Here is a 14,393-nt window from a genome sequence, read left to right on the forward strand (position 1 = left end):
ATCACAAATTGGTATGTTCCTAATAACAACAATACATGTTATGCAGAAATAAGCAAAATTTTATGCATTTAATTCTTATGTCTTACTATTAAAACTAATAAAACATTACTTATAGTCTGTCAAGAAAGTGAAGAAATTAAAAAGTGGCAACATCGTAGTTTCATCCCTTTTTCTTAGATTGATTTGAAAGGGACACTACGATGTTGCCACTTTTTAATTTCTTCACTTCCTTGACAGACTATTATAGCTGCCTAGTGCCTATAGGTTGTCATATTTTTGCATGAAATTATGATTTAGAACTTACCGCCGTACTCAGAGACATTTAATTATGATTAACAAGGTGATTAACCTTCAATTGAATGATAAGTTTGACAGATAATGTCAAAATTTTATATTAATTATATTTAAGCATCAATGACATAATTAAAGGTCTTTGCATTTAATACACGTGTGAAAACCAAGAAAAACGATAAACCTTTTTGAACATGGCGGGTGACACGGTAGCCGTTTTAAAAAATGTGTGCCACATTGAATCGGGTAATTATTGTTCCACTTTGAGAACTCTGAGTGCAGCCTTAACTGTAATTAAATGAAGATTTTGACATAAGCCCCATGCATCGTCAAATTCTTCATTAAATTAAAGTTAAGTAATCATTAAATGTCACTGAATGCGGCCGTTACTTAGTGCAGGCTCTACTAGTCTGAGCCACGAGTCGAGATGCAATATTGTATACCATTTTTTTTATTTTTGAATTTTGGTGACTTATCTCGAGGACCGTCTATGGGCAAGTTTACTGCCTCTGCTTTCTCTCGCCGTACGTGTTGTACTGCGGTGGCGGGTTGTGTTTCATCACCACTACCACCGCCGTTACCAATGCCACCGCTAACACCACTATAGTGCTCAGCACTGACCCCGTCATCTGCAAGACATACAATGTATGTTATACCTATCACAAAGTTGTAGTAGCATCATAATACATATTAATATTATGAATTATACATTTTCCTAAGACGTAAGAAACTCCATGTGAAAAACTCTGACAGAATAACATATAAACGTTTGAAGTGTTTAATATTTGTTTTTAACAAGCGTGCAACTAAAATACATTTCTTCAAGCTACCCAGTGGCCAATGCGTACGACTCGGGTAATTTACTACGAAATGGTCAGTCATATAATAATTGTGCTATAAGGACTAGGTACCTACCCTTAACCACAACGTAAATAACAATAATATTGTGACTCGGCACTTGGGTAGTTAATATTAACAAGTAATGAATCATTTATTCAGTAACGCTAACAACTAATGAACTAACAAATAGCAAACACCAATGTGTAATTTATGGTGCGAGGCAAAAGTGTGATGTGGCTGTGATAATGGTTTTGTTCATAAAAGATCTTTTTCTGTTTTGACTTACTTTAGCTCGATGACTTTAGCTGAATACTATCCGATGTATTATATTGCTCTCAGCTCTATCAGAGAGAATATAATCACTACGTCATAAGCTCTATGCTGAATACTGTAACGTAGAACTTACGGTAAGTGGTAACTACAGATAACTAGTCACAGGTTACTAGTATATATTTGGTGGTAACCGATAAACAAACTACACAGTAGGCACTAGGCACACTAGTACTTGTAGTAGCTAGCGATTGGATATTGTGTGGTCAAAATATCTGAATTGAAATGCGTAAATGGTAAATCCCACAGATTACTAGTATATATTTGGTAAATCCCCACGTAAGTAGTCAGCACCATAAACCACAGCACCAAGCACCACAGATTACTAGTATATATTGTCAGCACTCAGCAAGTCAGTGAATCCCCAAAAATAAACTTTTTTTTTTTAATAAAAAGCTTAGAACTAATTTTTGATATGCCAACCGTAAAGCACTTATTCCACCTTACTAAATTTAGACGTCTAAATGATTCAGTAACTAAATTTAGTCAAGTGGAATAGCATTTAGAAAGTTAGGATCCTAATTAGTGTACTAAATCGGAAAAAGTGTGGCTTCTGACTGACTAAATCATTTAGCATCCTCACACATTCCATTTAGGAACTATTTAAAAAGGTGGAATAAGGTTTAGAGTTTTAGACGCTTCATTCGCACCTCACTGCGGGAGCTGTGAAGACGTACGAGTGCTACCTTTATCAATGATGTGGCGCTAATGTAATTTTCGTGTTTATTTTGGTACGAATCACGAGTGCGCCATGTCGACTGCTAATGATAAAGAAGTTATATTAAGTAACATAATTGAACTTTATAAAGATAGTTCAATCAAATCAAATCATTTATTTCGGGCATCAGAGGCCCATATATGATATAACAAATACCTTAAATCATACATAATATCAATTATATAATAAATACCTTAAACTCACATACATATTTTATATATATTCTTAAAATCTAACACTGTCACGTTTTGCCAGTGACATGACTCGCTTCGTTCCGGAGTCTCCCCCGGAACCTCCGATAGACCACATCAGTCGGCCAGAATTCCTCCGCTTCAAAGGTCGATAGAAGAAGCGTCGGTACTCTCACCACAAAGGAACTGAAGTTGACCTTGTGGCGAAACTGCAGACGTTCGACCCTCAAGTGGAGGGATGTCTTCTTACTGATGTAGTTGACGACGTCCTCGACCTCCATGGACCAGTGCAGGCGAGATATGTACAGGGGCGTCGCGGGGACCTCGCTCCGCAGACGCAGCTCAGGTACATATGGTGCGGTGCCGCGATGGTTGCGGGCGGCGGGCTTCTTCTTCTTCCTCTCCACCAGTATGAAGCCCTCCTCATCGCACCTCCTGCTCTCGTCCTTGCCAGGCCGAGAAGGCTCCACCTTGCGGCTCTTCGTAGCCTTGCGGCTCTCCTTAGTCTCGCGACTCTTCGGAGCCTTGCGGCTCTCATTATCCCCATTAGTTTTCGCCCGCGGGGGAGGTGCGGGGCGACCAGCAACAGTCGCAGTCGTTTTGCTGAGTCGCCTGTGGACTCGGCGTCGGCGCAACCGCGAGGGGAATGCGTTTTAAATTGAACATATATTTTTAAATTATGGTGTTATAAGATTTATGTAATAATACTAGCTGTTGCCCGCGACTTCGTCCGCGTGGACTTCAGTTTATAGCGCGAGATGTCAACAAAATTGGTGTCAAAAGCTTTTATAAAAAAAAACCCTGGTACCCCATAAGCTGTGCAGTGTGCACATATTAAATTTTTTAAAAATTAAAATTAAACTTTGTATTTTATGCCAAATTTTAAAGCTTATTTAGCCCCCCAATTACACAACTTTACCCATAAACTATTTATCATTGATAGGTTTAACTTTTAAGGTTACGTCACTGTACACATATAATATAAAGTACTGACTTATTTAATTATTTTTTTTTTATGAAATAAGGGGGCAAACGAGCAAACGGGTCACCTGATGGAAAGCAACTTCCATCGCCCATGGACACTCGCAGCATCAGAAGAGCTGCAGGTGCGTTGCCGGCCTTTTAAGAGGGAATAGGGTTGTGGCGGTACCCACAATTCGCCTAACATTCCTGCATCGCGCTATCAAAGTTTCGGAGAACGGCAAGATATATACAACGTCTGAAATTACGTCAGTGGGTTTCGGCCTGACCGAGCATACTATCTCGCTCGGTCGGAAGATCTTCCTTTTCGGCCGCCACTAACAACGTTAAATTGGTGACCACCGACAAGAACACGCATCCTTCTGGACATCAATCATCATCAACACTCCCCGCCCCTCCGCACCACGTCAGCAGACATCAAGCATAACCGGGTCGCCTCGGCCCTCGACCATAAGCCGCGTTGGAGGTCCGCGCCGGTCGAACCCGTGTCTGGCTTGAACGGGGCAGCCATAGGCTACAACGACCGGTCAGCAAGCAGAGCAAGGAGTCCCTCTCCTGGTCATCGCACGCGTAGCTTTTTTTTTTTTTTTTTTTTTATTTATTAGAGTCAACAAACAGTAACCAAAGTACATATTCCTTAAAAGAGTATACAAATCAATCTTATTAACTGTGGTACCAACAACGTTAACTACAAATTACTACAATAAATAATTAAAACAATGCACTCAGTAAAGGGGCAGATGTAGACAAAATATACAATAAATAAGAAGATAAACTATATATAACATATCCATACAAATCGTAATACAAAATATGATTTGTGATTTGTAGATTTGAAGAATTAAATGACAAGTACACAGTGTCTAAATTACTGTACTAGGTAGTTAAGCCTATACTTAGTAAGATAAAATATATCATAGTAAAACTAATATTACAGTAAATAGTAGGTAAGTAAGTAAGTAGTCGTTTCGCTTCTCTTGCACATGCGCAGCGCTTACACACACATACACATACATATATATATCATGTGTTGCCAACGAAATTCAGACAGGAATAGAGGGTTACTAGGGTGGTTTTTGCAATAGTTTAGAGATCTCTTTTTTATATTTTGCTTTCTTATTGTCAAAAATATCAACAGATACAAATCTTTTATTATATGTGTCAGCAAGTCTATAAAGTGGTGAACGCTTACCAATATTAGTACGACAAACTGCAGTAGAGAATGTTTGATGTGGCCTACGAGAATGAGTTGTGAGAGGTGTCCTATAACATATTTTATTATTTAGGGAAATGCAATCATAACGATTATGGCAAAGGTCAAAAAGGAGCATCAACTCAAGTTGGATTCGCCTAGATGTTAGTGGGAGAAGGTTGTGTGTCATTAACAGAATATTGTAAGGTTTTCGGGAACGACAACATCTATATTGCATTGAGCGGAGATATTTCTTTTGGACCATTTCAATTGCGTTACTATATTTTTTATAATATGGGTTCCAAATTGCAACAGCATATTCAAGTTGTGACCGAATGAGAGATTTATAGATATAAAGGTATGTTGAGGAGTGCACAAATTCTTTGCATGATCTCATTACGAAACCATACATTTTATATGACTTGCTTATAATGTCATTAATATGCAAATCTAAATATAATTTACTGTCTAAAATTACTCCCTTATGGAATCTACACGTTCTAAATTTTGATTGCATAACGTATAAATAAATTTGCTTATATTACGCTTTCTTGTAAACGTTATGGATTTGCATTTGCTAATGCTAAGTGATAATTTATTTTTATTGCAATAATCAGAAAATCTATTTAGGTCTTCTTGGAGTCTTGTATGATCGTCGATATTTTGTATACGCACGCTTCGGCCCACACCTGACAACACAAGCGCATCGAAGAGTACCACAATTCGCCTAACATTCCTGCATCGCGCTATCAAAGTTTCGGAGAACGGCAAGATATATACAACGTCTGAAATGACGTCAGTGGGCTTCGGCCTGACCGAGCATGCTATCTCGCTCGGTCGGAAGATCTTCCTTTTCGGCCGCCACTAACAACGTTAAAGGGTAATAGGGGAGGGTAGGGATGGGAAGGGAATTGGGGAGGGTAGGGAAGGGAATAGGGTAGGGGATTGGGCCTCCGGTAAACTCACTCACTCGGCGAAACACAGCGCTAGCGCTGTTTCACGCCGGTTTTCTGTGAGAACGTGTTATTTCTCCGGTCGAGCCGACCCATTCGTGCCGAAGCATGGCTCTCCCATGCTAATAACGTAAAAAAGAAATAACAATCGAAAAAAATCGAAACTCGAATGTATGATGATACCATCTCTTATAGAAAGATGTTGGGCAAGCGTTAGCGCGATGTAAGAGACACACGGCGCCATGTAGTATGAATTTTTGGAACTAACTTAATTTGAACAAATTTTCGTATTTTCACCCCCTTACAAAATGTCATTACAATCGGTTCGGTAGTTTTGGCGTGAAAGCGAGACATACATACATACATACATACATGCATGCATGCATGCATGCATGCATGTATGTATGCAAACATGTATGTATGTAAACATTATAGCTTGCTAATGTATACTCTAAGGTTTTTAGCGGTTTCTGGTGGTTTATGCTGCTGAATTTGGTGGGTTAGTAAAAAAAAGTTGGCAACACTGCAGCTGCCAAGTTTGACAAGTGACAATGAGTCCACTATGACTACTACAGTTACTGACCAGCGTTGCCAGAATGTTACTTTTGTAACATTTTACGTTACTTTTGACCCTTGCATGTTACATTCATGTGACATGACTACAGATGTTACTTTTACGTTACTTTTGGTAATTGAAAAAAAAAGATGTTTGAAACCAAAAATGCGAAAACGAAACACACTTAGTTTTATTGAGTTTTGTCGTTACAGCTGACAATGCTTTGAATGAACGTGGCGAAAAAAGCAACTAACGCTGCCATCATACAAAAACAAATTTTTGACAGTTCTGCTTTATCAGCAGCGCCCCCGCCCACGAGTCTGACTCGCTCATAAAGGGTTCCGTACCGTGATAGAGCAAAAATAGGCCAAAAATTGTGTTTTTTTGTATAAGAGCTTATGTTATTATATTTTCATTTTAATAGGTATATAAATAATTTTAATAATAAAATAATTATACGGAATCCAAAAAATCACTTCATCGCTATATCTCTATATATATAGTATGTTTTCGTGCATTCTGGATACCCCCCCCCCCCCCCCCCCCCCCCGCATTTAAAATATTATTTATGTAATACGAAATGTTACTTTTCCCCTCAAAATGTTACTTTTCGTATGACAATAAGTAACTTTCGAACATACAGCTCTGGCAACACTGTTACTGACAGAAACAACCAGGGTTGCCAGATTGGGCGACAAGTAGCCAATTGGGCTATTTTGCGGTCCTCCGCGGCTACAAAAAATTTGGAATGGCGACTTATCGCCTGTTGGGCGACACGGTTTTTTACTTATCGCCTATTGGGCTACTGCCTACTATTGTATTTTCGTGAACGCGGCCATAATATCAACGAACGCAGCGATGCGTTGTCTATGCGCGGCCACTTTCACTCATAATCTGTGGTTCGCCGCGTGGGTGGCTGTTGAATATCATTCTGTTCAGGAGCAGAGAGAGCTCCGGTAGGAGTGTTAGTGTTCTGTGAGAGAGAGGCAGTAGATATCATAGATAATCTATACTAATATTATAAATGCGAAAGTATCTCTGTCTGTCTGTCAGTCTCGCTTTCACGCCAAAACTACCGAACCGATTGTAATGAAATTTTGTATACAGATAGTCTAAAGCCTGAGAAAGGACATAGGCTACTTTTTTACTGAAAAAAAGGGTTGTAAGAGGGTGAAAATACGAAAATTTGTTCAAATTAAGTTAGTTCCAAAAATTCATACTAGATGGCGCCTTACGTCTCTTACATCGCGCTAACGCTTGCCCAACATCTTTCTATAAGAGGTGGTATCATCGTGAATTTGAGTTTCGATTTTTTTCGATTGTTATTTCTTTTTTACATTATTTAATAAGTCAGTACTTTATATTATATTATATATACAGTGACGTAACCTTAAACCTATCAATGATAAATAGTTTATGGATAAAGTTGTGTAATTGGAGGGCTAAATAAGCTTTAAAATTTGGCATAATATATTATAAAGTTTAATTTAAAAAAATGAAATATTATGTGCACACTGCACAGCTGTTTTGATTTAAGGGGTACCAGGGTTTTTTTTATAAAAGCTTTTGACACCAATTTTGTTGACATCGCGCGCTATAAACTGAAGTCCACGCGGACGAAGTCGCGGGCAACAGCTAGTACATATAGTAGAGTAGATATGTTGGATCGTAATTTGCTCGACACCATCCAACTTTTTGCAGCAGATGACGATTAATATGCATAAAACATTTTTTATTTGTAAATACATAATTTTAAAATAAATACTATGAATTATAGATTTTCATTGCTAAATGTCACTTTTATAGTTGGGAAAAAAACCCCAAAAAATAAAAACAACTCGTTACCACTAATGCAAATTTACAAGTATCCAATTAAACCAAGAATCTTATGTTATATTATATAAGCTTCTTGAATTAAACGAAGCAAGTCTCAAAATATTGATAAAATTACATGTAAATACATAACTCTAATGTAATAGAACAGTAGCATATAATATTATTCATACGTTTTATTGACATTACGTTTAATTACCGTGTTTCTTTTTTATTGGGCTACTTTGGGCTATCTTTTTATCGCGAAGTGGCGATTTGATCGGTCTTTGATCTGGCAACCCTGGAAACAACAAACAATTTTAGATTTGAAGGTACAATACGTGGATACCGTACGTTAAAACCAAACGAAGCCAATTTCGGGTATAAAAAGCCATAAAGAGGGTAAATTAGACTAGCGTATACGAGGCTAGTAATTCATAAAAATGAGTGTACGACGGAGTCGAGAGGACGAAGTCGAAGACGAACGTGATAAGTCGAACTATCGAGGCGTGGGCCTCGCTGCTGCTGTAATAGCTGTTGGAGTTGGTGTGGGCGCAGCCTTGTACTACTTCTTGAATAAGAGAAGTGAAAATAATCCGCAAGCAGGAGGATCTTCGCAAAATTGGCGGTGTGATGATACACTTTTGTGAGTACTATTAACTACGCATTCGAGTTCTATTTTTTTTAAATATGTTTTAGACCCATTGAGACCTAAACAGATTTCTAACGTGTCAGTTCGAAATTTGCAAAAATCTATATTCTATGTATCAGTAGGTACTGTCTTATATTTCTCTATGATTCTATGGTGATAAGTTATTTATCAAAATTGAAGTTAGTTAGTTATTTCAGTTTTTGCTGTCTAACTGCAAATTTTAAGTGCATTTTTTCAAAAGTGGGCATGGCATGAATGATTTTTATACACAGCTTCCACAAAGTTAATCATTGTTCCTTCCCATTACTTCTTTGTGACTAATCTTTGCTTCGATTATAAATCCATATTCATTTATTAGGTGTCAGTTCATGCATGAATTTCCCTCTGCAGTAAACAAATGGCCTCTGACGATTCATACACCACAGTCTCTGAAAACAGCACAACAGACACGAGCATTATGTCTGTTGACAGCGGAGACACAGATAGTTTAAATAGTGCCTTAAACTTTGATGGCTCCGACGACCCGATGAGTGTCAGCTCCCACGACTCGAGTGAAGAGGACTGGACCCATGAGACTGGCTATAACACATTAAACCTCATCACAACCACAAATTCATCTACCTCAGATATAAGCGGTAATTGGGATACCACTAACTCATCCATAGAGCCCTCTGACACCGAGGCAATAGTAGCACACATAAGAGTGCTGGATAGTATTTTCCCTTCCAACACGACATGTATAGCTAGGAACACAAGACTGCAGACAGCAAGGTAAGTGTATACATTCCATCCATTCCTTGGTTAAATTATTGCTCATGCTTTTTTGCTGTCAATGATTTTAAAATTTATTAAAGAATTTAACAATAAACCTTTTCAATTTCACATGGCAATGCTTGCTTTTACAATATTATAAAATATTTTAGGCGTGAAGACCAGGAAGCGAGGAGGCTCCAGGCTTTGTAAGATTTTTTAATTTATAAACTAATACTATGCATATAAAGTGCAAGTTTGTGATTGTAGATAATGTGATTATATAGATTAACTAATTGAAAGTATGTTTAATTAATGTTTTAAAAAACACAATTGTTTTTGTGGTGAGAAAAATAACCAAAAGAATTTTTAATACAATTTGAAGTACTTTCCCAACCTGAAAACCTTACCCCAACCCTATATCCCTTTCATTTATCTAATATATAAAAATAAGTCTGGAGTTATAGCGTCAGGAAGGACCTGACGCTATAACTCCAGAACGCACGAACCGATTTCCACGGTTTTGCATTCATTGGAAAGGTCTCGGGCTCCGTGTGGCCTATAGAAAAAAAAATCAGAAAAAACTTCAAGAGAAAAGCAGGAAAAATCATTTTATGGCAAAACAATGTTTGCCGGGACAGCTAGTATATTATATTTAATAGTTTAATAGTTTGGTTTGAAGTCATACTAAAATATGGACAAGGATAATTAGTAGTACTGGGTACATATTTGTTTAAAAAGCCTAAAACATATTTTGTACTTTCTTAGAATAACATCTCTTATTGTTATAATGAGTAATATTGTAGTATGCATGCAATGTATTGCATGTTTTTGTGTATGTCTGTGGTCTGTGTTATGTGTATGATAACTACACATTGAGGTATTTATCAAACAATATTTCAAAAGGTATGTACAGTGTAGTAGATAATAGTTAGTGTTTCTATTAAAAAAAAAGTAATTTGCTACTGATTGGCTGCGTTTAATTTTATAGAGTATCAGCGACGTCCATAAACAATGAGACTGTAACTAGGCCCTTACTTTAGTAATACAATGTTTTGTCTTCGTCTATCCTTTTTATGTGTGCTTAGACAGTTCTTAGATATGTTTGAAAATCGGTCAAGTGAGCAATGAAAGTCATATCGATCACCGACCGTGTAACTGAGTATCTGCAGATATGTTTTACGATTTCTCAAATGAAAAAGCATTTCGTGAACATAGCAAAATAATACTTTTAACACTTTTTAGGGTTCCGTACCCAAAGGGTAAAAACGGGACCCTATTAGTTATTACTAAGACTTTGTTGTCTGTATGTCTGTCTGTCTCCAGGCTGTATCTCAAGAACCGCTGTAGCTAGACTTCTGAAATTTTCACAGATTGTGTTGTCGCTGTTGTTGCTGCTATAACAACAAATACTAAAAAGAAAATAAAAATAATTTTTAAGGCTCCCATACAAAAAACATGATTTTTTTGGCCTTTCTTACTCGTAATAAATAATGGTAACAGGCACTTAAAATTTTCACAAAATCCTTTATTATAATTATACTTTAATAATAAATAATAATATTAAAATAAAATAAAGGCTCCCATACAAAAAACGCATTTTTTGGCGTATTTTAGCTCTATAACTCTCGTACTTGGCCGATTATTAGAGTTTTTTTTTTTTTTGAGAGGGTATTTTTTATACAAAGGGTCCGCCCCGGCTCCGCCCGTGTTACATATTACATAGCATAGCTTATAGCACTCAGGGACGTCTTAGCTATACATTAGTGAAAGAATTTTTGAAATCTGTCCAGTACTTCCTGAGATTATCGTATTCAAACAAAGAAACTCTTCAGCTTTATTATAATATTAGTATAATTCATTTTTACTCCCCAGTCGCGAGCGCTCGTGGACCCTAGAGGAGTGCTCCATCTGCTTCGACGTGATCCTGAAGAATCAGGAGGTGATGTCGCTGCCGTGCACGCACCAGTTCCACGCCGCCTGCGTCATGCCCTGGCTGCAGCAGAGCCAGACCTGCCCCAACTGCCGCAAGTCCATCGACTGATCACAGGTATGCTGTGCATTTCACATGGGAGTTGGGACAAGATGTTTATGCCATATTATATTTAACACTAATGCTGCATAATGGACATGACGTGCAGACATACAGACGCATTGATGATACATCCAAAATCCATTAAATATATTAAAAATAAATTTTGGACGTATCAGCAATGCACATCATAAGGTGTGATAATGATCCCTGCCACAGAGACTTTTGTTTTTTACACATTTTTCCAATTTCTTATGCCTTACCAAGTTGGTGCTTAAAACTGAATCTGTAGCTGTCATGTAAACATACAAACTTCTTTTATTTTCAGATACTTAAGCAGCTGGAACTGTAGGACCGTATCTCACTTAACATGTAACAAAATCTCTAAGATGAAAGATCAAAATTAATAATACCTGAATTGTTTTGTATATACTTCTAAAATTTAGGGGCACTCTAATTAGTAAACGAGCATAATGTTTTATTTCAGTATCATTAAAACAAGCTGTGATTATTAAGAAAAAAAGAAGAATTGTTGATAAAAAAAAAGAGTCTCAACTAAAAATTGTGTTCTTTTTCAATAAATAATAGCATCTATTTTGTCTGTATGTATAAAAGGCAAAGATTTCGATGCTATTATAATCAGAAACAAAGATTTTTGAAACTAGTCGTTAGATCTCTCTCCAGACTGAAAATACACGCTAGATGGCGTTGGGAACATTTTACTTGTAGCATTGGCAGATATTTAAATAGTATTATAATCCGAAATCTGAAAAGCCGGAAAAATATTAATAGAAATAGACAACAAAACCTAGTTTTAAACTTCACTGGTAACTAACTTTGATAATAATGACGTAATGAATAATATTAACATAAAAAAATATTAAGTAAGTACATAATAAAAAATAATTCAATAACAATGATTTATTATTCAGTTTATTCATGATGATATTTTGTATTTCTTATAATTTATAAACGAGAGGCTTTAATTTTTAAATATTAAAATGAATTTATGTGATGATTCATAATAACTATACTATTATTATCGTAGATATTCAAAATGTATGTATAAAAACCAGAGACCAGATGGTCAAACCAAAGGTCGAACCCATCAGACCGATCATAGCTAACATTGAATTGACATAGCCAACTGACGTAGATCCGTCAACTGCCTAGGAATCAATTTCCTCGATGGTACATTTATTTATTTATATCTACTTTGTCATCCCTCATCCTTTCTGCGAGTATACTTTTAGACATGTAATTAATAATTAATATGCGGTTGTAGTTATCGTATACAGGAAATTAAGGAACCAGTTTCATAAACAAACCTTGAATAAATATTTTGTACACAACTACTGTCGACGTGCGTGTTGCGTCGAAACAACTAAGGGCGTTCGCTGCGTTGAGCGTGTGTCTGGCGCGGCCGCCCGTCGCGGCGCCCGCGCCGTGCGCTCGCCATAGTCATCGTGCGACGGCTGACCCGCTCAACGCAGCGCTGCTCTATGGGACGACATGAAACAAGCACGCCTCGCGGGTGGCCGCGCCGGGCGCACGCTTAATGGTCACAGCACACATATGTACTCGGAAAGGGATCGTCACCGTATCGCCTTCGCCTCGCCGTCAACCAGGCGTCAACCTAACGTATGCACATTGCACGTATTACCAAAGGGTATCAGTAGCGCCTGTACGTCAACTCGGCTACGGCTAGGCGACGCCTCGCTTACGGCTCGCCGACCGCTGTCCCCTTCCGAGGCGAGGCGATTACGTTACGGTTTCGCTTAGTGTGCGTTGCAGTAGGGAGTTTCATACAAACAATATTGAACGGCTCGAGGCGATACGGTGCCGATCCCTCTCCGAGTTGATATGTGTGCCTTAACGCAGCGAACGCCCTTAAAGTTACTTTTGTTTTGACGCAAGTCGCAACACGTAGCAGTGTGGGCTCGTTTCAGCGTGAATGAATCTATCTCTTGCTCAACCTTCATAATATGAGTGATGATGATGATGATATGATTATTAAATTCTTATAGTTGAATGCAATTGGTTTGCTTAAAAACAGGCTATTTTTAATAACTTTATGTTTTCCATGCATGCTCTCTTCAGGGAATTTAACGATATAAGTAACATATCAGTGAAGTTTGTCTAATTTGCTCAAAATTCGTGTTTAGCTCGTAGCAATAAAATGACTAGTTATTTAGTTGTGATGTCAATAATATTAGAGTATTTTGTTAATAAAGTTTTGAGAATTTTTCATACAGTTGTCGTTTTATTCTACAAACCTCGAACTTAGCTTTCAACTTCATTAAAATACTTGACGCCTCCGAGGTCTAGTGGTATAGAGCGCTGCTCTTGACTCGGAGGTCGTAGGTTCGATTCCCGCGTTGGAAACATGTTATTTCCAAGTTTGGTTAAGACGATGCAGGCTGATCACCTGAATGTCTGACAAGTAAGATGATCCATGCGTCGGATGGGCATGTAAAAAGTCGGTCCTGCGCCTGATCTCTCGCCAGTCGTGTCGGTCTTCCGTCCCACTGGGTTATGAGAGTAAAGGAATAGAGAGTGCTCTTGTGTACTGCGCACACACTTGGGCACTATAAAATTACTCCTGCGTAGCTGGCCTAGTTTCAATGAAACCGGTCACCGAAAACCGGTGTGGGAGCTGTTATTATAAAATACTTGACGCTACCGGAAGAAATTTGTCTGTAGTAATACATTTTTCTGAGATTAATCTATTCTACGTCCGCGCATCCTTTCCCGGGGATTCTGCCCTTCCACCAAAACCTGTTTATTATAGAAAGAGACCACAGACAAATAAATTACTTTATATTTTATCAATATGGAATATGATGTTATTGAGAAGTAACGTTAGTATTCAGATATATTTACTTATATAATTAAAAACACGTCATAATAATTATAATATTTTATTACATTATAAAAAATCCAAAACAGCCCTCACCGAGCGGCGAGCTTCCGCGCCGCACTATATAATATTAACTATCGATGACGCCGCCAAACGCAACATATACGGTTCACTTGAGTTTAACAAAATTCGCCAATTTAACTGGGCAATAAGCCGTACTTTTGCTGACCACTTT

At 37.7% G+C, this 14,393-nt stretch overlaps 1 protein-coding gene and 1 long non-coding RNA gene across 3 annotated transcripts; one reads left to right on the forward strand and one right to left on the reverse strand.

The window, feature by feature from the left end:
• Nucleotides 1–751: 751 nt before the first annotated feature.
• Nucleotides 752–1,722, reverse strand: LOC121725687. Its single transcript, XR_006035421.1, has 2 exons — nucleotides 1,418–1,722; nucleotides 752–920 (listed from the first exon to the last, which is right to left on the reverse strand). It is a non-coding gene; the product is annotated as an uncharacterized LOC121725687 (long non-coding RNA).
• Nucleotides 1,723–8,179: 6,457 nt separating this feature from the next.
• On the forward strand, nucleotides 8,180–12,157 carry LOC121725681 (E3 ubiquitin-protein ligase SIRP1-like). Of its 2 annotated transcripts, XM_042112734.1 has the most exons (5): nucleotides 8,180–8,510; nucleotides 8,907–9,287; nucleotides 9,440–9,475; nucleotides 11,142–11,316; nucleotides 11,627–12,157. In XM_042112734.1, exons 1-4 carry the CDS (start codon nucleotides 8,308–8,310, stop codon nucleotides 11,308–11,310), a joined length of 789 nt encoding a protein of 262 aa, XP_041968668.1. In that variant the 5' UTR covers nucleotides 8,180–8,307; the 3' UTR covers nucleotides 11,311–11,316; nucleotides 11,627–12,157. The 2 variants fall into 2 exon arrangements, with proteins under 2 accessions (XP_041968668.1, XP_041968669.1); XM_042112735.1 differs by lacking the exon at nucleotides 8,907–9,287 and having other exon boundaries at nucleotides 8,186–8,510.
• The last annotated feature ends 2,236 nt before the right edge of the window (nucleotides 12,158–14,393 follow it).

Source organism: Aricia agestis, chromosome 3 (assembly GCF_905147365.1).
Source record: "Aricia agestis chromosome 3, ilAriAges1.1, whole genome shotgun sequence".
Classification (NCBI taxonomy): domain Eukaryota; kingdom Metazoa; phylum Arthropoda; class Insecta; order Lepidoptera; family Lycaenidae; genus Aricia; species Aricia agestis.